At 37.8% G+C, this 27,768-nt stretch overlaps 1 protein-coding gene across 2 annotated transcripts in view; it reads left to right on the top strand.

Moving 5' to 3' along the window:
- Positions 1–3,252: 3,252 nt before the first annotated feature.
- SKAP2 (src kinase associated phosphoprotein 2) overlaps positions 3,253–27,768 on the top strand; it is a 253,461-nt gene continuing 228,945 nt past the window's right edge. For both annotated transcript variants that reach the window (XM_082398007.1, XM_082398006.1), the window contains exon 1: positions 3,253–3,282. In XM_082398007.1, coding sequence (XP_082254133.1) covers positions 3,268–3,282 — 15 coding nt within the window. In that variant the 5' untranslated portion in view covers positions 3,253–3,267. The remainder of the gene's footprint in view (positions 3,283–27,768) is intronic.

Below are 27,768 nucleotides of genomic sequence, written 5' to 3'. Positions count from 1 at the left end.
TGATGCCTATCTTACAGGAGCTTGCAATCTTGGTCTCATTTGTCCAGGGAGACAAATATATAAACTGGTACTTGCAGTATATCTTGAAAAGTGCCCTGATAAAGGACCAAGGATACCACAGGCAGATGTAAGTAATTTATTTGGAGTGAGGAAAAGCTTTACAGAAGAGTGACATTTGAGCTTAATCTTAAAGAATGTGGAGGCAGGGAAAAGCATTTCAGACAGAGGGAACAGAACATGCAAAGGCAAAAAATCAAGGATCATGTGTTTGGGGAGTGGTAAGCAGCTTGATGTGGCTGAACTGTAGGGCTTGAAATAAGAGTTGTGGGATGCAGTGGGGCTGTTGAAGAAGACTGAGGCAAGGTTATGAAGACCTTGTTTGGATTTGGATTTTTATTTTGGGAGGCAGAGAGGAGGTATCAGAGATTATTAAGGTTATTAAAAGAGAAAGTGTCAGATTTGTACCAAAAATCACTTTGGTACAAAGATTGTCCAGAAAAAAATACCAGAAACAGAGAAGTTGGGATCCAGGTGGGAGATGAGGAGAGCTTTATCTAGGACAGTGACAGTAGGATTAGAAGAGTACAGATTGGAGAGAGCTTCAGGAATTAGAATCACTAGCACTTGGTGATAGATTGGATTTGGGAGTTGAAGTAGAAGAAACAATAAAAAATGATTTCACAGCCGTTTTTACTTTGAGAACTGGTAGATAGGGTTGGATGGTGGGAAGAGGTTTAGGAAGAATAGAGATAACAATTTTGATTTTAGACATGATCACCAGCCAGCTGGCCATGCCAGTTTGGCTTGTTGGTTTTAGAAGAGAGAATTGGTTTAAAGATGTGTATTTGGGAGTCATCATTATTTAAAGTGTAGGAGAAGCCATAGAAATAAATAAAATTGTTCAGATAGAGCTTCTGGAGTGAGAGCTCCAAGGAGTGACTCTGGGGATGAATCAGGGAGGGCACAAGAAAAGGAGGAATAGAATAGAGATGTATCCAGAAAGCCAAGGGATGGAGAAGTTCCAAGAAAAATGGAGCAGTCAGTAGCACTGCCCACTGTAGGCAAACCACCCCTGAAGTGCTTTTCTCCAGGCTGTGCATGGAAGGAGTGCTCTTTTGGAGGCTGGGAAGAGAGAGAAACTACTTCCCATTGAGTACCTATTTCCTTCTCTCTCCTTTTTCCTCTCACTCTCTCTCTCCTACCCCTTTACTCTTTTCTTTTAAATTGTGGTTGCTTCCTGAAATGAATTTGGGGTTCCTTCCATTCTCCCTTCCAAAACAAAACATACCACATTACTTGCATTGCTAGTTCAAAACTAAAAAATGCTGGAATTTGAGCTATGATTCATCTCACTTTGAACGCAGAATTTATTCTTCTCTGTGGATTCAGTTTAGACTTTCTTCTCTGCTCTTGAAACTTGCTTTCAATAAAGCCGTCCCCTAGAGCCCAGGTCTCACTGTTGCATAGGAGGGATACACAGCCTGCACCAGGGCTGAGGCTGGACTGAAGGCTGTTTGGTACTTTGGAGTTTCTGCCTAACTGCTTTGTCATCATTCGAGAAGGAATCCAAGTTTATAACACCCTCTGATTAAGAGGAGCCAGGTATTCTTCTTTTCTAATTCCCAGATTCCCTAAAACTTCCTGTTATGAAAATTGCATTCATCAGATTATTCATCAGATCAACAGGAAACCCAGTCTTTTGAGATTCAGATAACTATGAAGGCCATCATCCCTTGTGATCGAATATCCCAGGGATATTTACTTCAGGGATTGGGAAATCTTTCTATCCAAGGTCACTGACCCATAGAAAATGAATAATAAAGTAAAGGACCCACAGTTCTAGCAGATGTGAAAAAAGTTAAGAAGAAATATATGCTAAAAGGAATGAAAGAAGGAGGAGAGGTAAGGTGCTAACATGTTTTAAAGCACCCACTATGAGCCAGACACCTGCTGGGTATTTTTTTTTTTTTTTTTTTTAAATTTTATTTATTTATTTATTTATTTATTTTTGGCTGTGTTGGGTCTTCGTTGCTGTGCGAGGGCTTTCTCTAGTTGCGGCAAGTGGGGGCCACTCTTCATCGCGGTGCGCGGGCCTCTCACTATGGCGGCCTCTCTTGTTGCGGAGCACAGGCTCCAGACGCGCAGGCTCAGTAATTGTGGCTCACGGGCCTAGTTGCTCCGCGGCATGTGGGATCTTCCCAGACCAGGGCTCGAACCCGTGTCCCCTGCATTGGCAGGCAGATTCTCAACCACTGCGCCACCAGGGAAGCCCCATGCTGGGTATTTTTAGTTTATCTTATTCCAACCTCATGACAACTCCATTAAGTAAGTATCATCCTATCCATTTTACAGATGAGGAAGCTGAAGTTTAGAAATATTAGGTAAGTTACCAAAACCACCAAACTAATTCATGACTGAGATTCATACCCTGACAGTGGGTCCAAAGCCCATGTTCTCACCAGCAAAAAAAGAAGGTGGCAAAAGGACTAAAAAGAGAGAAAGACATAAAAATGGATAAGAAGGAAAGAGTAGTGTTTCTTGCCTTTTCAGCTTGTGTTCCCTGCAACTCCAATTGTAGGGCTTTCAATCTTTTCCTTCCTTCTTGTCAGCTGTCAGAAACTTCCCTTTCAGTTGCCCGAGAATTCCCACCAATTGACCTTGTGCCTTCTCTTACCGGCTCAGGCTGGAATTTACCTTTGCCAACATCTCCTCACCCCACTTTGGGCCTGCGGACTCAGAGGATTGCGCACATGTCTGCCAGGAGAATTCTCCCAGGAAGAGTCTGCATCTTACCACAGGAACACACGTTCCTGCTGTTTGCACAGCTGTATTTGTTGCTCTTAAAGGTAGAGAAGGGAGGCTCAAAAGACACTTGGTTTTAGAAAACTTTTCATGGTTTAGCTAGAAGAAATTAAACTAAGGGCCAGAGGTTTCCCATTGCTTTTTCTAGAGGCCAAGATTCTTTTCTTTTTGAATTCTCTCTTGTCAGTGAGGAAGCATTATAGCAACTACTATGTAAATGTTACCATTTATTTTTGAGATTTGCCTGAAGGCAGTTTCTCCCTAAAGAAATTATTTTTCTCTCTTTCTAAAAAATATTTAAGTTCTCTTTCTAAATGGAGTATTTGTGGCTTTTCTTTGACCAGAACTAGGCCATTGGATTCAGTGACTGCGTGACCACCAATGCTGAATCCTCTTCCTTCTGCCTCTCTCAACAACTCTGGGTCTGCTTTTCAGTTTAAAGCAACTGTTCATGGAAATCCTGCCATGAAGGAAAATATTGTGAGTCAATAAACTTTGGGCCAAGTCCGGCCCTCAGATAACAAAGTCAGTAGTGCTTGTGTATGAAGTAATTTGCCCCATGATAGTAATAAATCTGTATTTGTATGTTATAAACATAAATGGCTAGATGTATTTCAAGGTCTTGCTTGAAATTAGTTAAAGGGACTTCCCTATGCATCCATAACTAATTTAGTGACTATTCATAGAACTATTTTTACCTAGATCCTAATTACTTGTGAGTAAGCTTTATTTAAAGACTGAAATAGGGAAGAGATATTTATTTGTAGTAAACGTAGGGCCTCATCAATATTTTCTTGTGTTGCTTGAGCATTTATGCCTTTTGGGGCAGAAGCGGTGATATCTTACCTTAGTAACTCAAGGAATGCGCTGAGTGATTAACAGGGAAAATATTAGATTATTTAGTAAAGGGATGTTAATATTTCGGCGACTAGAAAACTGTTGCTGTCCTCATGTTACTCCAAAGGTTACTGCAAAGGTTCTTTTGAGGTAGGTGACCTGTTGATGTGCTGTCTCCAAACTAAATGGATTCCAAATCAGATTCTGTGAAGTATAAACCACATTAAAAAATTATATTTGGACCAAAAGTTCCTTCTCCTTTCCAAAGGAATTACAATTTTGATCAAATCAATGCTGAACAATATTACTTTTTCTTCCTAGCTGTGGTGTGTCTAGAAATGGTTTGTGACAGAAAGTCTTTTTATAGCTTTGCTTTCAACATGCATTTACGTTTTAATGATACATTCTCCGCCAGTAAAAATGCAGTTGTAGCACACAGAAAATCAACACATTTTAAGCTTTCTAAGTATATTTAAACTGTCAACAGTGTGCTGTCTGACATACAACATTACTCCGCTTCCGCCTTTAATGGCTAGGTTGTTTTCTAAAGACAGTCTAGTGACACAAGACTCCTAAATCCTTTTGGACCATGTGAACTAAGAATGACCTGAGTGGATGGGGATGTTTTGGCCATCCGTCATTGATAGCCATATTGATCTGGATGGTGGCTGAGGGCACTGTGTACTGAGGGTATGGCAATTTGCTGAAGTGATGATAACCATCACTGATACCTTTGTGATGGGCTTGATTTCTCATTATGTATTCCCCAGCTATGGAACCCTTGGTCAGTAAGTAACCTGGTTTTAAAAGTACACTTCTAGGTCAAAAGGGTACATCAGTCCTCATACATTATGCTCCTAGGTCACCCTTTTAGCATGTCTAAGTAAAGTACAAAAAAGAGCTTCTCTTTAAGTTTTTATTTTCAAAAATTTAAAAACATACAGGAATGTATACCTTCTACCTAGATTCATTAATTGTTAATATTTTGCCTTCTCACGTATATCTATTTACCAATTCAAATAAAGTTTCAGATATCATGAAGTATTTAGTTCAACCCTAAATAAATTCAGCAAACACTTTCTAAAAGTAAGGAAATTTTTCTACCTATCCACAATACCGTTGTTGCACCTAAGAAAATTAACAATAAAATCCAAATATTATTTAATAACCTATCCATATTCTAATTTCTCCATTTGTCCTCCAAATGCCAATAGTGTTTTTTCAGACTAGGATCCATTTATGGTTAATGTGTTACATCTAATTGTTATGTCTCTTAAATCAAAAGAACTTTTTAATGTTCAAAAAGCATGGCAAAAGTGAAGAAAGAAATACTGATCTCGTATTCTACTATAGACAGTTAAAGTGTTTTGTTCACACGCACTCTACCCACTAAAGCCTAAAGCAATTTAGATTCTACCTGATGAAACTCTCACCAAATTTAAATTTGGAGTAAGGCCTCTTTATTACTCTTTTAGGAAAGAATGATTTTCCTTTTTGGGACAAACCTCCTTTTTAATCTGTGCATGGTGACAAGAAGTAAAACTCTTAAAAGACTGCCTTAGATAGATTTTTAAAATTTTATTTTTGATAAATAAAAATTGTACATATTTAAGGTATACAGCATTATGTTTTGGTATATGTATACACTGTGAAATGATTACCATAATCAAACTAATTAACATATATTACTCCTATAGTCACCTTTTTTTTTTTTTGTGATGAGAAGACTTGAGATCTACTCTCTTAGCAAATTTCAAGTATATAATACATTACTATTAACTATAGTCGTCATGCTGTACATCAGGTCTCCAAACTCGATTCATCTTATAACTGATATAGGTATTTATGTATTACTAAGTAGTCAGGGAAAATTGAATGGCCATATTAGTGCAAGGAATACATTATGAATATGGTGAAAAATCATAATCGTGAGTGACAGATCATTTCAAAAGTAGTATTTAGTTCTAAAAGTTGATACATAGTTCAGTGGTTTGGTTTTGCATATAGTGGCAGCTGGCTCACTTGGATTAATATAGGAAGCAAGTGATAACAAGTGTAGTAGAATTAGAATGTGTGATAATAAACACAAATGTAATGAAATATATTTTCTATGTATGCAAACAACCCTTGTTTTTCACCAGATGTTTCTTAAAGGTAGATAACAACTCTCTGCTGTTGTCTTACATATTACGAAGAGCCCAGTAGAGCACTGTGTGTTTACACAGTGGACACTCTGTAAATGTTAATTGTTGATATACAAACCACCTTTCACCCTTTGATGGGATCTCTAGGTAAAAGAAGGCAATAACGTTGACGAATTATATAAGAGGAAAAAACACTAAAGGGCCCCAGGAAGATAATATAATTTTTCAATGGTTACTGTAACTTACATTGGGACTTGAAAGCGTTTCCACTTATTAATGCACTTAATTCAGCATATATTTGTTAAGAATTTTTAATGTGTCAGGCGCTGTGTAGAGGTGTTACATTAAAAACAACCCTTTTATCACGGAAAACTTCAAATGTTAACAAAGGTAGAGAGAATAATATAGTGGATCCCTATGTACCCTTCATTCAACGTCACTAAATTATAACATTTGGCCAGTCTTGTTTTGGCCTACTGTTTGGGAAGAGTGGTGGTGAAATATGCTAAAGCAAGTCCCAGGTATCATGACATTTATATATAATATAAATACTTCTCTGTGAATTAAGCTGTGAAGGCTTATGAAGACTATGAACTTTGGATTTCTAAAACATTTTGACTAGAGATAGATTAGTAACTTTAAAAGAGTCAAACCCTATAGTTAGTACTTTATCATTGACCAATATTCATTTAATAAAGATATTTGTTCCATAGCAAAGTTGAATAGTTTGGAAAAGCATTATATCTTTATCTGAAGCATGAAATGATGAAATATGAATAATAAGCATGTTCATAGAGCTCAGATTATAAAATAGTCATCAACATATATTGATTTAAATAATGCAGGTTGTGGTTTTATGAATATATATGTGTGTGTGTGTATCTATCTGAAGAGAACAGCATTAAATTTAAGATACACATACACACACACACACACACACACATGCAATGGGGAAACGGTTTATAAGTCTTTCAGGCACACACTGTTCTCTGTCAAGTCTAGGAATAATAATAATGCAAAATTCCTGTATAATTTGTCATTTTATGATGAACTTATGATCCAGAAAAAAGTCAAGAATGGTTTGATTGGAGACAATTAGGAAAAGACAAAGAAGCAAAGGCTCAAGCAAGTTTCAACTCAATAAGGTAACTTTTAAGGGTAAAGGTAGAAGAGGAGGGCCCAGTTTGCTCACCCTTTGCTGTGCTTCCACTGTGTCCTGGGATAGGCCCATGGATGGGTTCCCTGCATTGTCATACTTGCATACAAAGCCTACATCTGAGTTTGTACTTCTCCTTGAATTCTAGTCCCTCATTTTGTAATAGAATCTTATAGTGTCAAGCAGAAAAGGACCTGAGAAAATATCTGGTCTAACTAACTCCCTTATTTTAGAGAAAGAATGCTGAGGCCCAAGTTTCAGTGACTTGCAAGCCTGCAGAATGAGGACTATAATCCAGGTTTCCTGATTGCTAGGCTAGTGGTTTTCTACTTCACCATGTAGCCTCTCCACGTTGTTTCATATTCACAGGTAGTTCAGTCTTAAGGTAAATGAGATAACCCTCTGGGGACTCAAATATGTACAAGTTTTCCTAGAATACCTCTTGAAAATGATTAGAACAAACATTTCCCCTGGCCTAGTGTGAGGGGCAGAACACACCATCCTTTCAAGTAAAGATGTAGTTTGCTTGCAGTAGTGATGTCTTTACTTTATAAATGTGCACATAATTTCACACTTTTTAGATAGCCTGACTTTAAGAATGGTTACTTACTTTACTGTAAGAATAGTTTGCACAACCTGCACTCTTGTGTAACGCTGACTATTGCATAGACCAAGCAATTCGTAAGTGAATTTAGCTAATCAAAATGGTGGCACACGCACACACACACAGACACACGCACACACACAGAGTAAGCTCTATAATGGAGGTGCTAATTACCAGTAATTCTGTTTGCCTGGGAAAGTCAGGGAACGCAGTGTCATGAACCTGACATTTGACAATTTGACATTTGAGCTGAGTCTTGACATATATATTTTGCCAGGGATATGTGGGGAAGAGTGTTGCAGGGAGAGGAAACAGCATATGCAAAGGCATGGAGGCATATTTTGTTTAGAAAAGAGGGAAATCCTTTGACCCTAAGAATGTCAGTTGGTTTGGGGCACTCTTGGAGTTTGGGTCTGCTCTAGATTAAGTAGTGTATGGTGATCACTAAGCCTTCTCTTCCTTGCCACATCAGCCTGCCCAGCGTTCTTCCCTGCACTCTCACTTGGTTCTCTCCAAGAGCAGATGGGGGTCTTGGGCAACTATCACCAGCTTAACCTCTTGACATCCTTAAGCTCAGTGTCGCTTGGATTCTGTTCAGATCCATCTTCACTGTCTAATCCCTTTGCACTCTACCTACTGCAGTGGTTTTCATGTATTATGGGTAGGGCATAGAAGTAATCTAAATATCATTTTCTTAACAATTACTCAGAATTCTCAAAAAATATACCCAATAACATTATTACAGTTTCCAGTGTTATGACCATATGGTGTAATGGTTAAGAGCATTGGAATCAGACTTTGGTTTGAAACCTGCTATGTTACTTACTAGATTTATGACCTTGTTTGGGAAGCTTATTTAAGATCCAAGAGTGTGTTTCTCCAAATAAAGCATTCAGTTTAGTGACTGGCATATTGTAAAGCCCCCTTCCCCCCCAGAAAAGTAGATTTTCAGGACTATTCTGATGGGGCCCAAGTGAGATACTGAAGAAAAAGAAAAAAGCTGCACAATACGGTATTCATCTGTACTTGGGCGGTTCTGTGAATGTTTTACGAAGATTTTTTTCTTATGTCTTTTCTGATTTTCAGCTCCACTGTGGGCAGTTCATGGCTAGGGACTATTTTTTCTTCTGTTTGTTTTTCTCTCTAGCAGTTAAGGCTGACTGTACAGATGAGTAAGCCATATAAATATGTCCTGGACTTAGCTGATGTCCTGGACTTCCCAGGGCATCCTGGATGTGACTCTGACCTTTCCTCTCCCACTGGAGCCATCCTTGTACAGATTTAATTCCATGACAGCAGGTGCCTTAGAATTCAACCTTGTGCAAGTCCTGAGGCTTTGGAGTATGACATTGGATATTTGTGTGTGTGTATGTGTGTGTGTGTGTGTGTGTGTGGTGTATACACATATATGCTTGTATATACACACATACATACACATACTATCACACACTTAGAATTTCCTACATATGTGGAATTAGTTCAGCATTGGTGTTAGGTTAGGGAGAAAATGCTGAAATGTTTGTCTTTTGCTTAAGCAGTGGAGGCTGGGCTTTGTACCAATTAAAATGACAGTCATTTTTCTCTTCTGTAAGATATCTCAAAAGTTGCACTCTTATCTTTCTTACTCTAATGTTAAGTACCCAAATAAAATATTTTCTCAAATAATCCCCTTTATTTCTATAGGGCTTTGAAGTTTACAAATCTCTTTAATATCCATTAGCTGGCATAAGTACTAAATACATGCTGATGAATCAGTGAATGAGTTCCAATGACTACTCAAAACAGACCTATAAGGTAGGCAGAACAAGTGTTAGTATTTGAATGTCATTATTCCCATTTCATACATAAGAAAACTGAGAGCTATTGAGTTAAACCACCTTGCTCATAGTCATGCAACTAATAAATGGCACAGCCAGGACTCAGCTTAGGTCTTCTGATTCCCAAATCAGTGCACTTTCTACTACTATCATTAATTACAGGAAAAACATTTTAAAAAACTCCAGTACTTAGGGAGAGATTATATTACTGCAATTAATTCTCCTGCTTGCACACCAGATAATTGGTGCTTCTAATTATGGCTTATTTGTATATCTCCTCTGTATGATAACCTTTAGACTATATTTAGTCTTAACTGTGAAATACTTCATGCCCCAAGAAATATTATAAGAATGGAGCACAGCTATCTATCAAATCCAGTGCCTACAAAGCAATACATTCAGTATGTATTAAATCTGTTATCCAGATAGATTAGTATCCATGCTGTCTTCTTAACTAACACCTGTCTCTCACATTTCACTGAAATTACCAGTGAAACTATGACTAATAAAATTGGTTTAGAACCAAAATTCAATAAAAGCAAAGTTAATTATGTGTTTGTAAGAGAATAAGCATACAGTTAGATCAATATGCAAATTGTGACCTTCAGTGGTCTTTTCTGTCTTCTTTTAAGCCCTTAGTCTTGCAAAGATTAATTTACTACTTAGAGCTTCATTTTATGAAGCCACTAGGACTTAGATTACTAGATTTTTAATTGTTTACACATCAATGACATGTATGTATTATGTGTGTCTCAATCTCTATATCTTTGTGGGGGAGGCTTGTTCTAATAGCAGAAATAGTGCATGAGGCAAATAAATATGTTCAGCTTCATGTTAACAAAAGACCAGACCAACTTAGAAATTTAAGTTCACATCAGCATTTTCTAGGCACCATTGTTTGACACCATGGTCGGCACCGTGGCAAGTACAAAGTTGCATAAGACATTTTCTGGCCTCCAAGAATTTACAGTCTAGTGGAAGAGATAGTCATGTTCACAAATAACTAAATTATAACTTAGTGTTTGTTAGTTTTTAAATAGAGACGTAAATAAAAGCAATAGAATGGAAAACAGATGGAGAGATTTATTCTATACTTGGGAAGGCTTCATTGGGGAGTTGGCATTTGATCAGATCTTATGTAGGATTTTCATTGGAGGGAGTAGGAAGGCAAGGGTGGGTGGAAGAAATAACAAGAGCAAAGGCACAGAGGACATAATGCAAGCATAACCGGGGAACAGGGAATAGTATCCTCCATCATACTATTCAAAGATATAGGGAAACAACATCTGGCCCAGCACCTTCATATCCTGACATTGGGTTAGTTTGCACAATGGTTGATAGATGGATTCTTGAAAGTCATTCTTATGTTGGGAACAGCTGGTAATAACTTACTTTATACAAGGAAGTGACTACAATTACAGAAATATCTCACTAAGCCCACACTAAATGTATCACCAACTTAACTTCCGCTTGCATCTCAATGTTTGTGGCCACTCTAAGACACCTCCATTCGACAGCAAGTGTGATGGGAGGAAAGTCAGAGTGGAAAGAGACAGTGGTTGTTACCTTACTGAAGATACGTATCTTATTTTTGCAAATTTTACAAAAACATATGACATCATAAACATATTGCTGGAAGCTTAAGCTTCATTAGTTTTATGGTAAATTAACTTGATCATGATCCTGCTGCTAACCTCCTTTCTGTAAATTAATGAAGTGCTTTTTCCAGAAGTGCTCCTTAAACACCTGCTAACAGGTTAAAGCAGATTTCCCCAGTGTTCCTGAAGATCTTTGAGCATACGGTAAGTCCCCTATGTACGAACCTTCAAGTTGTGAACTTTCAAAGTCCAATCACGTAAGTCAGTTCACATGTCTGGCGTACGTTGTCACGTGTGTGCATCCTCTACAAGTGGTTGTGCTTTTGTGTATTTTACTGTACAGTACTGTATAGAGTACAGTAGTACAGTATCTTTATTTCAAGCCCTGGATGTCTGGAAGCAAGTGTAAAAGCAGCGGTGATGTAACTGGTACTGCTAAGAAGTGCCAAGCGCCAAGAAAGGACGAAGAGAGACAAGAGGAAGAAGTAACTGAAGAACTGAAGAGATTCACAATGCAGGAAACGGCAAGGGGATTTTCTTTATTTGAGGAGGCACTGTTAGTTTTTGAGGCATAGGACCCGAACGTAGAACGGTACACGAAGGTTGCAGCAGCTGTTCAGGATGCAATCCTGTGCTACAATGTCATCTATGACGAGAAAAAAAGAGCTACTACCCAGACATCACTGGATCGTTTTTTCGAGAAGGTAGATAGAATTGAATCCCACAAGGAAACAGAACCTGTGTCATTAATGTCAGGCGTGAGTGAAATTGCATCTTGCCCTCCGTCTCCTATTGCTGACGATCCTTCAGCTCTACCATCTCCCACCTCCTCTCCCTCCTCCAGTCGGTAACTAACCCTTTTTGCCTGTTCACTCGATGCCAGCCCCTGTATGCCAGCTGTTGTACTGCACTGCTGTACTTTTCAAGGTACTGTACTGTAAGATTAAAAATGTTTCCTTTATTTTTTGTGTTGGTTTGTTTTTTATGTATTATTTGTGTGAGAAGTATTATAAACCTATTACAGTACAGTACTATATAGCTGATTGTGTTCGTTGGGTACCTAGGCTAACTTTGTTGGACTTATGAACAAATTGGACTTATGAACGTGCTCACGGAACAGAACTCGTTCGTATGTTGGGGAGTTACTGTACTTGTAAACAAAAGCATCTGAGCCTGTAGGTGATACGTGGGGATAAAGCAGGCAGTGAACTCTTAGCTCTCTGTACCCAAGCTACTGAAAGGTTCCATTTGAACCAGTGTAGAAGACAACTTATTTATATTCTTATTAAGAGTGGACTACATAAGAGAAAAAAGGGGGGAGCTCTTTCTGCTAGTTCTGTTGCATTTTGTTTGTTATCAGGCAGTCTGAAAAGTTGAAATTGTTTAATTCCCAGTTAACTTGAGATTCTTTTTCTTGGTTCCCTTCCTCAGCTTAGTTTTCTCCATTATTTTCTTTTCAAACAAAGCAAAACTTACATTTTTTAGGTTAAGATTCTAAGGTCATCTTCTTTCAATGCCAATTATGTAATGTGGAATAAAGAACTTTTGTCTTTAAGGCTATCAACTAACTGAGGACCTTTGTGTTGTGGAGAAATGTTGCATTTTGAAAGAAACAAATTATTTTTGTGAACTTCCTGCTCCCTGGCCAAGACAGACTTCCCATTAGTGTCCATTTAGGCCCGGTTGGCTTGCAGGGTCATTCTACACCCTTCTGTCTGTAGCCATCAAATGATATATGCTGAGGGATCTGGGACGGTTACACTGAAAAGAAATGAAAACAAACTTAATAATTCCATAAACATTTAGTGAGCACCTATTTGAGATAGGTGTTGTGATTAGTTTCTGGAAATACAAATATGAAGAAGACACAGTCCCTGCCATCAATCTAATAATCAGATAAACACAATATGGTAAGATAAATCCTACTGAGGAGAAAAGTGCAAAGCATGTAATAACATTCCTTGCCTGGTGGTGATAGGGAAGGTTTCCATGTGGTAGTATCATCAAAGCTAGATCTGAAAGGATCCATGGGAATTTGCAAAAAACAATAGGTAAGGCACTCTGGGTAGAAGGAATAACACGTGCTAAGACCCATTGTTTTTGGAAAAGCGCCCCAGAAAGTGAGAAATGTAGTATGCAGGAGCATGTGGTATGTTTGAGGGAATGGCTGGAGTTACAGCAGCGAAGTTAGATAGAGGCCGATTAAGACTAAGAAGGTTTGATTTTATTCCGTGTGAAGTAATACAATGTGAAAGGCAGAGAAAATATAAACTCGAGGAGATTTGTTTGCAGATGATCCATTAAGTTCTGATCCAACAGAACTAAAATTTGGTAATTTACACAAGGTAACCTTTCATGATGCTTTTGGATTAAAGTGAATCATTTCATTGCATGTTTTCAGATTATCTGCAGTTACTACAGTGTGAAACATATTGATTGTAGGCTTTATAGACTTTAGATGCAAAGCACATCATTCTCTTATTTTCCTTTAGGTTAGAAGAATAATTACAAGTTTGGATTGTTACAGTAACAGGGAAAAAGCTGAGGTGTTTTGAAGAAGTAGTAAGTTTTTTTTAAGGCAAAAACCTCACCCCATGATTTAATTCAGTTTCTGTCTTTGATCAGGTGCCATTTCCTAATAGACACAGTGAAATTATACTTTAACTAAGACAAAGTAAAGGGTGTGTTTTCTTTTAAACTATAGACAAATACTTATAAGGAGGTACAAATTAACAGTCCGAGAATTTTTTTTTTTTATATATATATATTAGTTGCTCTCATTTGTATTTTTTTTTTTTAAATTTATTTATGGCTGTGTTGGGTCTTCGTTTCTGTGTGAGGGCTTCCTCTAGTTGCGGCAAGTGGGGGCCACTCTTCATCGTGGTGCTCGGGCCTCTCACTATCGCGGCCTCTCTTGTTGCGGAGCACAGGTTCCAGATGCGCAGGCTCAGTAATTGTGGCTCACGGGCCTAGTTGCTCCGCGGCATGTGGGATCTTCCCAGACCAGGGCTCGAACCCGTGTCCCCTGCATTGGCAGGCAGATTCTCAACCACTGCGCCACCAGGGAAGCCCCCTGAGAATTTTTTAAACTGGCCCTCTTTTCTCCCAGGACACATAGTGAATATGCAACACAGAGAATAAAATAAGCAAAAGACACTAAAATAGTTTTTACTAAGTACTGTAAATTGTTACTAATTATCAGTAAGTGGGAAATGGACCAGCAGCCTTTCTTATTCATGAAAACTCTGAAGGTTGTAAAACAAACAAATAAAAAAATTGATTTTCTCTTATTAAAAGAAGGTGAAAAAATAATAATTTAAAAAGGTGAATTAACAGTTAACACTGAATCTCACATTATTCTAAGCCTGTTAAAATAAACTTACAAGAATTATAGCTGTCACCCTTTATCTCCAGTTTTATTAGGCATAAAGGTATATGTCTAAATAGTATTCACTGAGTGCTTATTCTTGGGCGTACTTGATGCTGTGGGGGGTTTTTCCAAGTATACTCAAATGAAACATTAACTAATAGTGTAAGACACTAGAAAACAAGTCACAAGATGGTCCATGATTATGTGCCAAAGATGGGGGCAATCGTAGGTGTTGGGATCCACAAGAAGATTCCCCAACAATGAGTGTTATTATTGTTTCACATAAATGACTTATTTTACACAAATAATATCATAAAGTATACATCATTCTGTAATTTGTTTTTTGACTCAGCAGTATGTCTTAGAGATCTTTCCATGTTAGTACAGAAAAAAATCTATGTTGGGAATTCCCTGGTGGTCTAGTGGTTAGGACTTGGTGCTTTCACTGCAGTGGCCTGGGTTCAGTCCCTGGTGGCGGGAACTAAGATCCTGCAAGCCACGCGGCATGGCCAAAAAATCCCAAAAAAACGAAACAAAAAAACTATCTCATTCTAAAGTTGCATAGTACTTCCTGGTATGTATATACCATAGTCTGTTTAGCCATCCTCCTATGTTGTTTGGCATTTAGGTCACTTCTAATATGTAAATAGACTTAAAAAGAGGTCTGGAGAATCCAGAGGGTTGAAGTAAGTCTTAGCTTTATCTGTTATGTTTAATTTTTTAATAAGGAGGATATATTAATGCACTATTTGTACATTATATTTGTAATTCACATGTCTGCAATAATTAAAAGTTAAACATTTTTATAACACTTATTTTGGAGCAGCCATTTGACATTTGTCCCCACTTCCATCGTCCCTACAATATGCTGGTCTACCTGCCCTACCTCTGATATTTATAGCCAATGACCCAGCTTAGACAGGTGTCTCAGCTTTCCACTGAGCACTGGTAACAATTGGGGTTAGAGCTGTCCTTAAATTCCAGTCCCTTTGGCTGAAGCTTTGTTTCCTTTGTTTCCTTGCTGTCAGCCTCTGAGGCCTCCAGCAAAACAGAAAGCAATGTGTATTTTAATTCTCAGTGTGGTTGGTTTTCTGAAAAGCACATCTTGATTTAATATTGTGATGTGGTTACTTTAGATTGAGCTTTCTATCCCATCTCCTTTTTCCAAAAAATCAAAAGGTAGTTCTTGTTTTAAAAATTTTAGTTTTCAAATAAATTTCATCTTTGATGGTTTTCATTTAGAAAAATTTGGCCTTTAAAGTACTTTATGAACTCTATTTAGTATAAGTCTATATTTAATAGCGTACTAAGGAAAGAACACTACCAACACTATAAACTCTAACTAATAGAGTTGCAATTAAATCTTTTGGGCCAGTCTCTTTTCACACTGTATTTTCAAAGTCATCTATTTTCTTGTGAGGTAAAGATATAAAGAAACTTAAAGCAGTCATTTCAAGCAAATTAACCACATATAAATGTTTCTGGGCTTGTCTGAGATTTTTCAGAAAAAAAGCTGTAGATCTATTATAATCGTTGTCAAAAAGAAATCCTTTAATCTTGACTTCACTTCAGTAAATTGAGATTAGTTAATAAAATTTGGAGTGTGTTTTTCCAAGTACTAGATAAAATGACTGGTCTCTATAAATAGGATTTTAGAACAATGCCACTTAAAAATTGCCTTCAGAGTATTTCTAAAAACTCACTCCTATTTACCCAATAAATATTTATGTATTTGAAGCAGAAGTTTAGCAGAAAATATTTAAATTAAGTACTTAAGAAAATAATCTCGTCTGCTCTTTGCTGTTTTAAGAGCTGTTTTGGAAATGCCCAAGTCACCATGCAGTGATGGAATATCATACACATTGCTAAAGGTCAAGCCATAGTAATCCTGACAGTTTACTCCAGAGCTTTGCTTCCGAATATGCTCTTCAAAAACTGTTTGGTGTCTTTTTCCATAATAAGAGAAAATTGTGAAAGACTTTTGATACTTGAAAAATATTCCTTCCAGTTTATGGTTGTGAGAGATGAAGGGAGTGTGTGTATAACTTTCACATTTCTTAGCAGGATAAATAAAAATCCTTTCCTTCTCATTGAGTGTTTATAGATGAAATAAAGAAGCAGATAGAACAGAGGTTATATGCAATAACTAACCTAAATGAGAAATACATGGTCATTGAAATCTAAAAGGCAGGGAGGGTTCGATCTTTGGGCTCACCTATAATTTGTGCACCATAAATGTAGAAGGAAGTCAGCAGGGACTTTTTAATGACAGTGCTGTCTATAACAGTATCATCAAGCAAGACATTGGCATAAATCATTGGCACTTTGCAAAGTGTCACTTCTGTCAACCTTCTAGTGATGTGATCTTTAGTCTTTCAAATCCATAGACTGGCATTTGGATCAGCTAAGCATCTTACATCCTGTCTTGAATATTAAAGCTGTTTTAGCCAATATTGAAATGCTGAAGTAATGCTTGTTCTAAAATATTTGTAAGCAACTGACCTAACTAAGCTTTACTCTTGGTGAAGCTTGCAGAGTTTCCTGTTTGCAAATGCAAATGAGGCTGTTATTCATTTTAGGAAGTACCCCAGGAAAAAAAGATAATGAAGCAGTGATTTTTATATCACTTCAAAAGACTTTTATTAGTAAAGCTTTTATTTTAAGTTCAAAGGCAACTTTACTTTTGGTTTAAGTTTAATTTACAAAATAAACTGCTTGTTAAAGTGATTGATATGCAGTTGGATAAATTTCATAAAAAACAATAATGGTAACATTGATAAACGTAATCAATTAACTTTGCCTAGATGAAATAAAATTAATCCACATCTGTACATAATAAGATGGAAAATCTGTATGCTTTACGCCAATTTAATTTGAATGAATGCTTGTACTCAGCAGGATTGCTGTTTGCATCTCTGGAGCTCAAGTCTTACAGAACTTGCATTGGTGTTTAGTGATTCTGAAATTAAACTGAAAACTGTCTTGAGAGGCATAAAGCTTATTAATACCTCCTTATTAAGTTTTCATCATAATTTTCTCCCTAAACCTTATGCTCTGAGTACAGTGTTTTGAGAAGACTAAATCTGAGGTAGTAGAGCTCGAGTTATATTAGATCAGTATTATGGTTTGGGTTGCAATACTGCTGTTAATTTCATTTTAAGTTCTTTCAGACATAGATATTTACCACCACAGGAAGAAACCCTTGGAAGTGTAAGACATGCTGTCTTCCCAGGGGTTATGTTTCTACCACCACCACCACTGTTACTCCTCACCCGCTGGTTTAGCACCCCAGGAATCTAATAGCCTTTCAAATCTGCACTGTGATTTACAGTGTCCCTGTATGCTTGGAACAATCAAATTCCCCTTTGTCCAGCTCCGCATGATCCCAAGGAGAGTAGAGAAGGCTCCTGTGTGAAACTTTCAGTGTGGCTGCAGACAAGAGCAGTTGCAACCCCAAATTAAAGAGTTTCCAAAACTCCTGGATTCGCAGAGTATCACTGAGACAGCCAGAACCCAGTTGATCCAGTAACACAAGATGTAGAACGAAAGGCTGTGGCAATCCCTGGGGTCCGCTCAATTTCTAGGGTACTCTTGGTAATAGAAGTACCCTTTAAGTTGCTACAAGACTCCTAGAAAGACAAGACATATTCTCAAAATTTGCTAAATGTTTTTCTTTCTTTCTTTTTCTTTCTTTCTTTCTTTCTTTCTTTCTTTCTTTCTTTCTTTCTTTCTTTCTTTCTTTCCTTTCTTTTTCTTTTCTTTTCTTTCTTTCTTTCCTTTCTTTTTCTTTTCTTTTCCCTTCCTTCCTTCCTTCCTTCCTTTCTTCCTTTCTTTCCTTCCTTTCCACCTGCTTATTGGTGGCATCTTCCCATCTGAGTCTTGGCTGCCTGCCTCCAAAGTGACTGAACATTAGCAGAAACTACAAAGTATTGGCTCCTCTGTTTGTAATTTTTGTTTGTTTGTTTGTTTTAGAATGTGTGCACTTTCATTTAGAGCAAATCCTGGCTTTAAAGGAAACAATCAAACCACTCTTTTCCAAAGCTAAGTTTGGCAGAAGAATAATTTTATTGGACGAGGCACTAGGCTCCCAGTTTTAGTTTCAACTCTGTGCATAATTAAAAGGGAGAAAAGGTGAAGCAACAGAAAATGGTGTTGCAAATGAAACAGATCCTGTCTTTCCCCCAGCCCTGTGACTGACCTTCTTTCAGGTCTCATAAAACAGCTCTATTTCAACCTTCTAGTTATGAAATGGGAATGATCATCCATGTTTAGCACAATAGGTGCTTATAACAAAGGTTTTTTAAATTCCAAGTAAAAAAACCTCAACAATCTGCTGGTTTTGCCCAGATCTAATTGTGCATCAAACTAGAAATAGTAGAAACTGTTTTAGAAAGTAGAAATAGCCTCTCTAAAGAGGTAGCTTATTGTGTAGAGCTGATGGCCTCAGATTGGTCTCCATCCTTTCTCTGCTTGGCAGACTTGTGCAGGCTGCGCTCCTCTGGCTTCTGAGTGATAGTGGGAGACTGAAGGGCAAGAGGAAGGAAGAAGCCACCCTATTTCTGTCTTCCCTCTGCCTCGGGCAGCAAGTCTTGTCAGCTGTGACGCTAGCTTCTGCGAGGTAGCCCCAGTCCCCAGACTCCAGTAACTGCCTCCCTCCCTTGGCCTTCTAGGGTTAGGGGTGGTCATGCAGGGCTTCCTGCTTTTGCTTATCTTGGGTGGCCTCACTGTCTCCAGTTCACATTTCAGCTCTTCTGTCACTTGTGTTACCCATTTCCTCTGCTTCAAATACTCCTGTTGGCTTACTTACCTGATTAAACTCTGACTAATTCACGTCTGCAATATTCAGAGTGATAATTTTACCTTATCCTGCCCCAAGAGAAGACAAGAAGGAGACAAGATGAAGGAAGGAAGGAAGGAAGGGAGGGAGGGAGGAAGGGAGGAAGGGAGGAAGGAAGGAAGGAAGGAAAGAAGGAAGGAAGGAAGGAAGGAAGGGAGAGCTTTCAGTATATTTCTGCTGCTTCTTAACACTTTCCCCTTGCTCTGTCTTTCCTTAAAACCACAAGGTAGCCTGTTTATGAGTAGTGTCCTCTTGGGAGTGAGACCGGGACCAAGATGTAAGTAGGCTGGGAGTGGAATGGGGAGGAGTGCAAGAATCACTTATAGAAGGATCCCAGATGAACCCACGTTACTCTGCAAGTGGGACCCCTATGTTTTCCAACTAGATTCAGGCCCCTCCCTGATGGCCCCATACTTCCATCCTCTTTTTCTTTTCCATCCCACTGCCCACTCAACCCTCCAAACTCCTCACTACCTCTGCTATATTTTTTAAATAAAGTTTTGAGAATGATTTAGATTTATAGAAAAATTGCAAAGATAGTACAGAATTGCCATGTACCCAGCACGTAGTGTCCCCTGTTATTAGCATCTTACATTAATTTGGTACATTTGTCACAATTAATGAATGCATATTGATAGATTATTATTAACAAAGGTCCATACGTTATTCAGATTTCCTTAGAATTTTCATAATATCCTTCTGCTGTTCCAGGATCCCATCCAGGATAGAATATTACATTTAGTCATGTCTCCTCCTTAGACTCCTCTTGGCTGTGACAGCTTCTCAGACTTTCTTTTTCTTCGTTTCTGATGATCTTGACAGTTTTGAGGAGTAGTGGTGAGGTATTTTGTAGAAAGTACCTCAATTGGGATCAGTCCTTGATGTTTTCCTCATGATTAGACGGGGGTTACGTGTTTTGGGGAGGAAGACCACAGAGGTAAGGTGCCGTTTTCATCACATCATATGAAGGGTATAAACTATCAACATGACTTACCGCTGTTGCTTACAGCCCTCATCACCTGGCCGAGGTAGTGTTTGTCAGGTTTCTGTACTACAAAGTTACACTCTGTATCCTCCTTTCCATAGTGTATTCCCTGGAAGGAAGTCACTATGTGCAGCCCACACTTAAGGAGTGGGGAATTATGCTTCTTTGAGGGTGGAGTATTCACATAAATTATTGGGAATTCTTTTAATCATGAGATCTGTCTATTCTCATTTAATTACTTATTTGTATTAATATGGACTCATGGATATTAATTTTATTTTGGGTGTTAAAATCCAATGGTACTTTATTTATTTTGTTGCTCAAATTGTTCTAGCTTTGGCTATTGGCTCCTGTGGCCCTCTGACATATGCAATCATTATGGCTTTTTTTTTTTTTTTTTTAGCACTTCCTTACTTTCTGTAAGATGCTCTAGGCTCATCTTGTATAGTTCCTGATTCAGTCTTAGAATCAGCCATTTCTCCAAGGAACCCTGGTTCCTTTTATTGGAGAATAGTATTAGAAACCAAGATCTGGGCACTAGGTGTGCTCATTGCAACGTAGATGTACCCACTCCCCTTAATTCCATCTATTAGCATAGTTAACCAGTAATTCTTCAACACAAAGCTCCAAGTTCCTTTTGATTTCTTTACTCCTGAAGATAATTTGCAAGACAATAAAGCTCAGGATGAAAAAGCAGAAAAAATAGGTGTTCGGGTTTAGGTTGGCTCACTTTTGGGAACATCATAGATTAGAAAATTAGACCAAATGACCTAAAAAACCACATCCAGTGCCAAGGTTTTATGATATCTGATTCTAACAGCTTGAGATAGGATGACATTCCATTTATTTTCCAGGTTACCTGAGACAAGTGAGATGGGAATGTGCATGGGGACAGGGAGTATGCTGGTCTGATTGGAGTAGAGACTTTTTATAAGCAAGTGCTGAGAGATATGGTTGGAAAAAAGATTGGGACTGTGTATGGGGGCCTGACTTTGAATACTAGGCTACATTCATACAGCTATGGTAGCCATTGTATTTAAGAAACCACGTTTATATGTGCATTGTTTTGTAATATACATAAAAGAAAAATTATTCAATGTGAAGTTGGCCGTGCAGGGGCAGGGAAGTATTAATGATTTGCCTCGCAGGTTGTTGACTCCACTCGGGGTCACGGCTGGAGGTGCTAGTTCCCTTTCTGTTCTTTAGTCTCTACATATTAAGCATTCTCTTTATTACCTAGTGGACATAGATATTCAAGTAAATTATAAGAGCATTTTAAATATACTGTATGAAATCAAGTCTGAAGTGGACTGTGCAGACTCATTCCCCTTCATAACATTCTGTTCCTGTTAGATTACAAGCAGTGCTAGGAAGCCCTAGGGGAAATGGGAAAATGGTATATGTAACCCAGTTGTCTCACTGGATGATTGTATGTGTACATGTGATCTTTTAAAAAACATATTTATTTATTTATTTGTTTAGGCTGTGCCAGGTTTTAGTTGTGGCATGCAGGATCTTTAGTTGCAGCATTCGGACTTCTTAGTTGTGGCATGCATATAATCTTATTGTCTGAGGCTAGAAGATTATAGGAGAGTGAGAGTAATTTTGAAGCCTTGGGCAGGAAATATTAATAGGTCTTTGTCTTTAAACTGACATAATAAATATTGTCCCCCTTACCTTTTCCTTCTGTGTTTGTGTTATTTATTAATTCTCCCACCCCTTTGTACCCTGAACTTTGACATTTTCATATATATATATATTTTTTTTTCATTTTTACACATATTTATTTTTTCCCCTTTGCGAGTCATCCTTCTGTATCTGAGTTTGGGTTTGGTGGTTAACCTATTTAATACGGTAATCACTCTCTGAAAAGATAATAATTCATAGAGAGGCAGTTTACCTTGCCCCAAACCTCCACTGAATTGACAGCCTCAAAGAGGGAGTTCTAATCCTCACTTTTTAAATTCTTTAATATTTTATGACCTGCTCTCCCCTTCCTTTTCTTAGCTCTGTAGTTAACAATTTTCATCTAAGCCTTAGTCTGAATATTTGTATTGACCACCTGCAAGTGATAGTTGTTCAGATAACAGGGAGTCATTATTTTCAGTAAGAAGACCAAATCTTAGTTTTTTTGACCTACTCTATAATTCTTGCTTATTCAGATGTGGATATTTAGATGTTTCACTCAACTCCATTTAGAGGATAAAACATTTAGTCTTATTTATAAAATATTTTAGGAGCATTTCACAATGGGGTTTAACAAAACAAAACAAAACAAAACAAAACACCTCATTCTGCCTGTATTCTATCTGACATAAAAACACGTCCGATTGGGCTTCCCTGGTGGCGCAGTGGTTAAGAATCAGCCTGCCAATGCAGGGGACACAGGTTTGAGCCCTGGCCCGGGAAGATCCCACATGCCACGGAACAACTAAACCCATGTGCCACAACTACTGAGCCTGCGCTCTAGAGCCCGTGATCTGCAACAAGAGAAGCCACTGCAGTGAGAAGCCTGTGCAACGCAACCAAGGGTAGCCACCGCTCGCTGCAACTAGAGAAAGCCCACGCACAGCAACGAAGACCCAATGCAGCCATAAATAAATAAATAAACCCCCCAAAACACGTCAGATTAAAACCAAGGGTGAGAAACAATGCCCTGGAGGCAAACCAGAGCACCAAAGGACTAGGCTACAGGATTATAGGGAAGCAGAGGTATCTTCTGAGAGACGAAAAAAGGATTTTGGAAGAACGAGAGTGAGAGATTGTTGCTTCTTCCTGCCTTTGCTGGGAAGTGTCACAAGGTTTAAAAAAATGAAAGTGGATAGTTAAGGTCAAAGACTTTTTGGGGTTCAAAATGGTGAGGGGAGAAGGAGAAAGTCAAGTTGATCAAGCCCAGTGATGAACTTAAACTGTGTCGGGTCAGGACAAAAGTAGGTCTCCCAAAGGGAAATCACCCATTATTTACTGTTTGTTAATAAAGATATATCTTTTATGCAGTTTTTATTTGATAATTATGACTACCCCTTTTTTACAGATGGGGAATACGTACCATTTAACCTTTTACAGGTCAGTTAGGGGGAGAATAGGGAACAGATAGACTGTTTCTTAAATTTGCCTGCCACAACTAGACTTCCCTTCAGATAGATGATGGTTTCCTTTTATGATTTTCATTGCTGTTTCTACTAGCTCAACAAACTATTGGGAAGACGGCATTTTAAGTGGGTGTATGATATGACATGCATAGAAAGAACTATGCCTTTGCATCACTTTCCACCTTTCTAAGCATCACAATGTAAGTCTTTGCCAAATGCAAGTGGAAAGGAAGGAGCCACGCCGACATTCTCCGGCTGGCCTTGGACAACGCTGACAAAACACATCAGCCACTCAGCACTTTTCCAAGTAGCAGCTAATGCCCGGATACTCAACTTTAACCCGGGAAAACGAGGTCAATTTAGGAAAGAAAAGCTTGTCGAAGATTGTGCTGGTAGTCTGCTGGGGATGCTTGTCTTCTGAGATTTCCTTCAGCTCACTGTCAGCACCCTCTTTGGGGGTAGTAATGCAAGTGCTTATCTGACAAGGAAAGAATTATATGCGGATTCATCATTGCAAGCTAAGGGAAAGAAAACAGTTTTAATCTCAGAGTATTGGAAGAAATCATAATAATTAACATTTTTGAACATTTACTAAGTTAGACACTATGCTTAGGGTGTTACATAAATTATCTTATTTAATCCTTAAAATAATCAGAGCTACACCTCATCTTTCTCCTTAGATTAGTTTCTTCCTTTAGGGGACATCGTGATTAAAACACCACTTATTTAAAACTTCATCCTGTCTCCGGCCTATACTTTCCAATAATTGTACTACATTATAAAATATTCTGTCTATGACCCGAGTTTCATTTAAGCTCAAATATGCCGTATTTTGCTGCATAGCTCGTCTTATCCCATTGTTTATTTACCATGAATTACGAGGATAGAAAATGCCTGTTCCAGTGTCTGCCCCTTGCACACTCAGAACCATGCATGTATGGTTGATAAGGCTTTAGAGCTGCACATATGGGAGAATCCAGCTCACCTCCACAGCCTCATCATCAGTTCACACACTGCTAGCCTAGGGTGGTAGGCTGAATAATCGTCCCCATGTATGTCCAATGCCTTTGGTCCGGGAACCTGTGACTGTTTCTTTATATGACAAAAGGGACTTTGTAAATGTGATTAAATTAAGGATTTTGAGATGGGGAGCTTATCCTGGATTATCAGTGTGGGCCCAGTGTGATCACAAAGGTCTATAAAATGGATACAGGAGAGAGAGAGAGAGAGAGAAGCAGAAGTTGAAGTGATGTGCTTTAAAGATGAAGGAAGGGGCCACAAGCCAAGGAATATAGTTGGCCACTAGAAGCTGATAAATCAAGGAAACAGATTCTCCCTCAGAGCCTACGGAAGGAACCAGTCCTGCTGACGCCTTGACCTTAGCCCAGAGAAACTGACTTACAGTTTATGACCTCCAGACCTATAAGAGAATAAATTTGTGTTGTTTTAAGACACTAAATTTGTGGTAATTTGTTACAGCAGCAGTAGGAAACTAATATATTTAGTGTACAATTTAAGTCTTGTGAGACAACAATTATATGGAGTAACTGTAGAAGTTAATGTGCACACAGTGCAAAGTGCAGGGCATTACAATTCTGAGTTCTCAAGATTGGGTGTTGCTGAGTAGCACCCCTCCATGAGACCTCTTGTCCCGTCCTCCCTGACCACTGCTGGCACTTTCCAATCCTCACAGACACACGGGAACAAAACTGCTTCTCTCTGGGTGATTAGTCAGTCTTCATTCTCAGAACAAGAACCATTTTACATTTTTTTCAAGAGAGGTCTTAGGAAGAAAAGATATCTTTGATTTACTCTCAACAGCTCTTAGAGACAACTTTGTCTTCACTTGTGGGTGTGCTGAGAGAGTCATTCAAAATAGAGAGCTTGGATACCAAGGGTAAGCAGAAAGGAAGATCTGATTGTTTTGTCCTTGGTTATCTTAGGATAGTAAAAATAATTAATTTGCTTACCTTTTGGTGCATTTCTATCAGTGAAACTTCACAGTGCTTGATGTTTAATACTATTTGGAAGCTTAGCAATCAGGAGCTGCATAAAAGGCTTTGGTAAATTCTGTGGTTCATCAGAGAAGAATCCCAAGCATTGTGGTACAAGAAGAGTGATAATCTCAGAAGCAGCATCTCAAGAAATACATTAAAATGATAGAGAAAAAGAGGAATTTTACTGAAGTATCAACTACCAAACTTTCAGGGAGCATTTAATTACTAATATAAACTCTAATAGGCAATTAAGAAATAGAATGTTCTGGTTATTAAAGTATTTATGTAATTGAGACTAGCTCTCTGTCAACAATTGATTTTCAAAGAATATAATAGATTAAAATTCTGTTAATGCTGAAGCTAAATTTCACATAATGTATTCAAATTCCCATGATTCAGATCTTATATAGGCTTATGTTAATGAACCTAAAATATCACTGAACTGTAGAGGTACAGAGAAAAGGTCTTTTTTTACATATCTGCCCCTCACCACCACCAGTAGCAAAATTAGTGCCTTATTGGCCCTGAAGAATCCAAATGGTGAAAAATATTTCCTTATCATGACTGTTACAAATTTAAATCAATGTAGGTGTCTTTCCTCAGAGAAGAGTATATGTGGGTTATAGTAAATTCCAAAAGACAAGAGCAATTGAAGTAAAATTATTAGCCTTTTCAGAGTCTGTGTGACTTCTCCCTTCCTCTCCATCCCCCACCGAGGGTTAAAATAGTGAAGTTGAGCTAAGGAAATACGCTTGTAAATTTTCAATAGCATCTTAATTTGAAATTGCAGTTTGAGAAGACTAATATTCACACTGCTTTTAAGAAATGTTCTGTGCCTATACATACTCAATTAAAATGCCTGTATTTAGGCCAAATCACTTCATTGTGGTTATATTCCTGGAAGTGTTCTCATTCCCCTGACTGGCATTTCCAGGAATAATGTTACAGCTCTGGCCAATCAGAGGAAAAACAACGGAAATGGTAAAAGTATTTCTCCTAATTGCAATAAACAGTTGAAGAAAATATAAGGAAAGCAAGTGACAAATGTACACACAGAAAGTGAGTTGCTAAATGAGTTCCTTTTGGATAGTTATTCCTCCTAAAAGCACAATTTAGCATCGTTCAGTCACCATTTAGTCTTTGAGTGTTGGAAACTGAAAATCTGTAGGCATGAAATTGCACTGATTCAGTGTCTTCAGGAAATATAAAGTGGGAAATGTTAGAATAAACCGTACATGTTATATACAGGAAATATTAGAAAGTAGACTATCTAGGTAAAATTCTCTTTCTGTCACTTTTTATTACCTCCTAAATGAAAGTAAATATTTCTGGGTATACTATTCTAAATGAAACAAAACAAGACTTGCATTTTAAAAAATTGTCTTTATGTTTTTCTTCTTCGGTAGTATTAATTTCTTAATTAACTTGATCTGGAGGTAAAAAATGGTAGAGCCATCATTATCGTTCAATATTTTAAGGCAGAATATGGTCAGTTTCCGTGAAAATCCTGCCAATTCTGAAGCCTGTGTGTACAGAGAATGTCATCCTTATCTAGGATCACTATTGGGGGTATAGATCGTACATGAACTCTACCATTAGACTCATAAAAAGACTGAAATATTCTTGAGAGGTATTCATGTAACAGTCCTCTATAATAATTCTCATCTTTTATCATATGAATGAGGTTTTTAAAAAAATAGTTACTTAGAAAAGCAGTCAGTTAAAGCAAATTTTGATTCTTTTTGTAAATGACTAGTTCAATTTTATTTTTATAGAAAAACAATAATAATATATAAAATAACATATTAATACACACATACACTATGTAATATACTTGAACATGTGATCTCAAATGCTGAAATAGCAGATCTCTTTATTGAGTTGGTTTAGCATTGTCTTTTCAGATGGTATCACTGGTAATTAAGTCATTCCCTGGTGAGACAGGCAGATTTTAAAATGTGATTTATATCTCTGTCTTTCAGCTCATTGCTAATTTTAGGGATAAATATGAAGTAGCATAATTTTACATATTATTTTTCAACGCAATTGGGATGATCAAAGTAACAGCTGTTTCTCTGGGGTCTTGATTGATTTAAAATAATGTACCTAAAATACCAACTTTCCCCCTTAGTTTGCCTCAGTTATGATCCTGCAGACAGGCTCTACATCCATCTGGCAGAGAGAGAAAACAAGTTGATGTTTTTAAATACCCTTTTAGCTTTGACTAACAATCACACTTATATTTTAAATGAGCTGATGAGAAAAAATGTTGTTCATGTTCATGAGTTTTTAAGAAAACTTAAAATTAACGTCATGTTTTTTCCTCCTGTTAAAACAAACCTCTGAGATTTCACCCTCAGGCTTTGACAGTTAACAGTTAACAAGAGTTTGAAGAATGCTCTTACCACCATTTCCCCTGGAGAACTTTGTAAGCTTTACATGTAAATGCAAACAAAAATTTTTAGGCTTTTGATCTTGGGGATTTGATGAAATCTCCAAATCTCCAGAGCAAATTTAAGGATTACAGGC

The sequence above is a fragment of the Balaenoptera borealis genome (genome assembly GCF_965194805.1).
Source record: "Balaenoptera borealis genome assembly, chromosome: 7".
NCBI lineage: Eukaryota > Metazoa > Chordata > Mammalia > Artiodactyla > Balaenopteridae > Balaenoptera > Balaenoptera borealis.
This window is presented reverse-complemented; position numbering and strand designations above follow the sequence as displayed.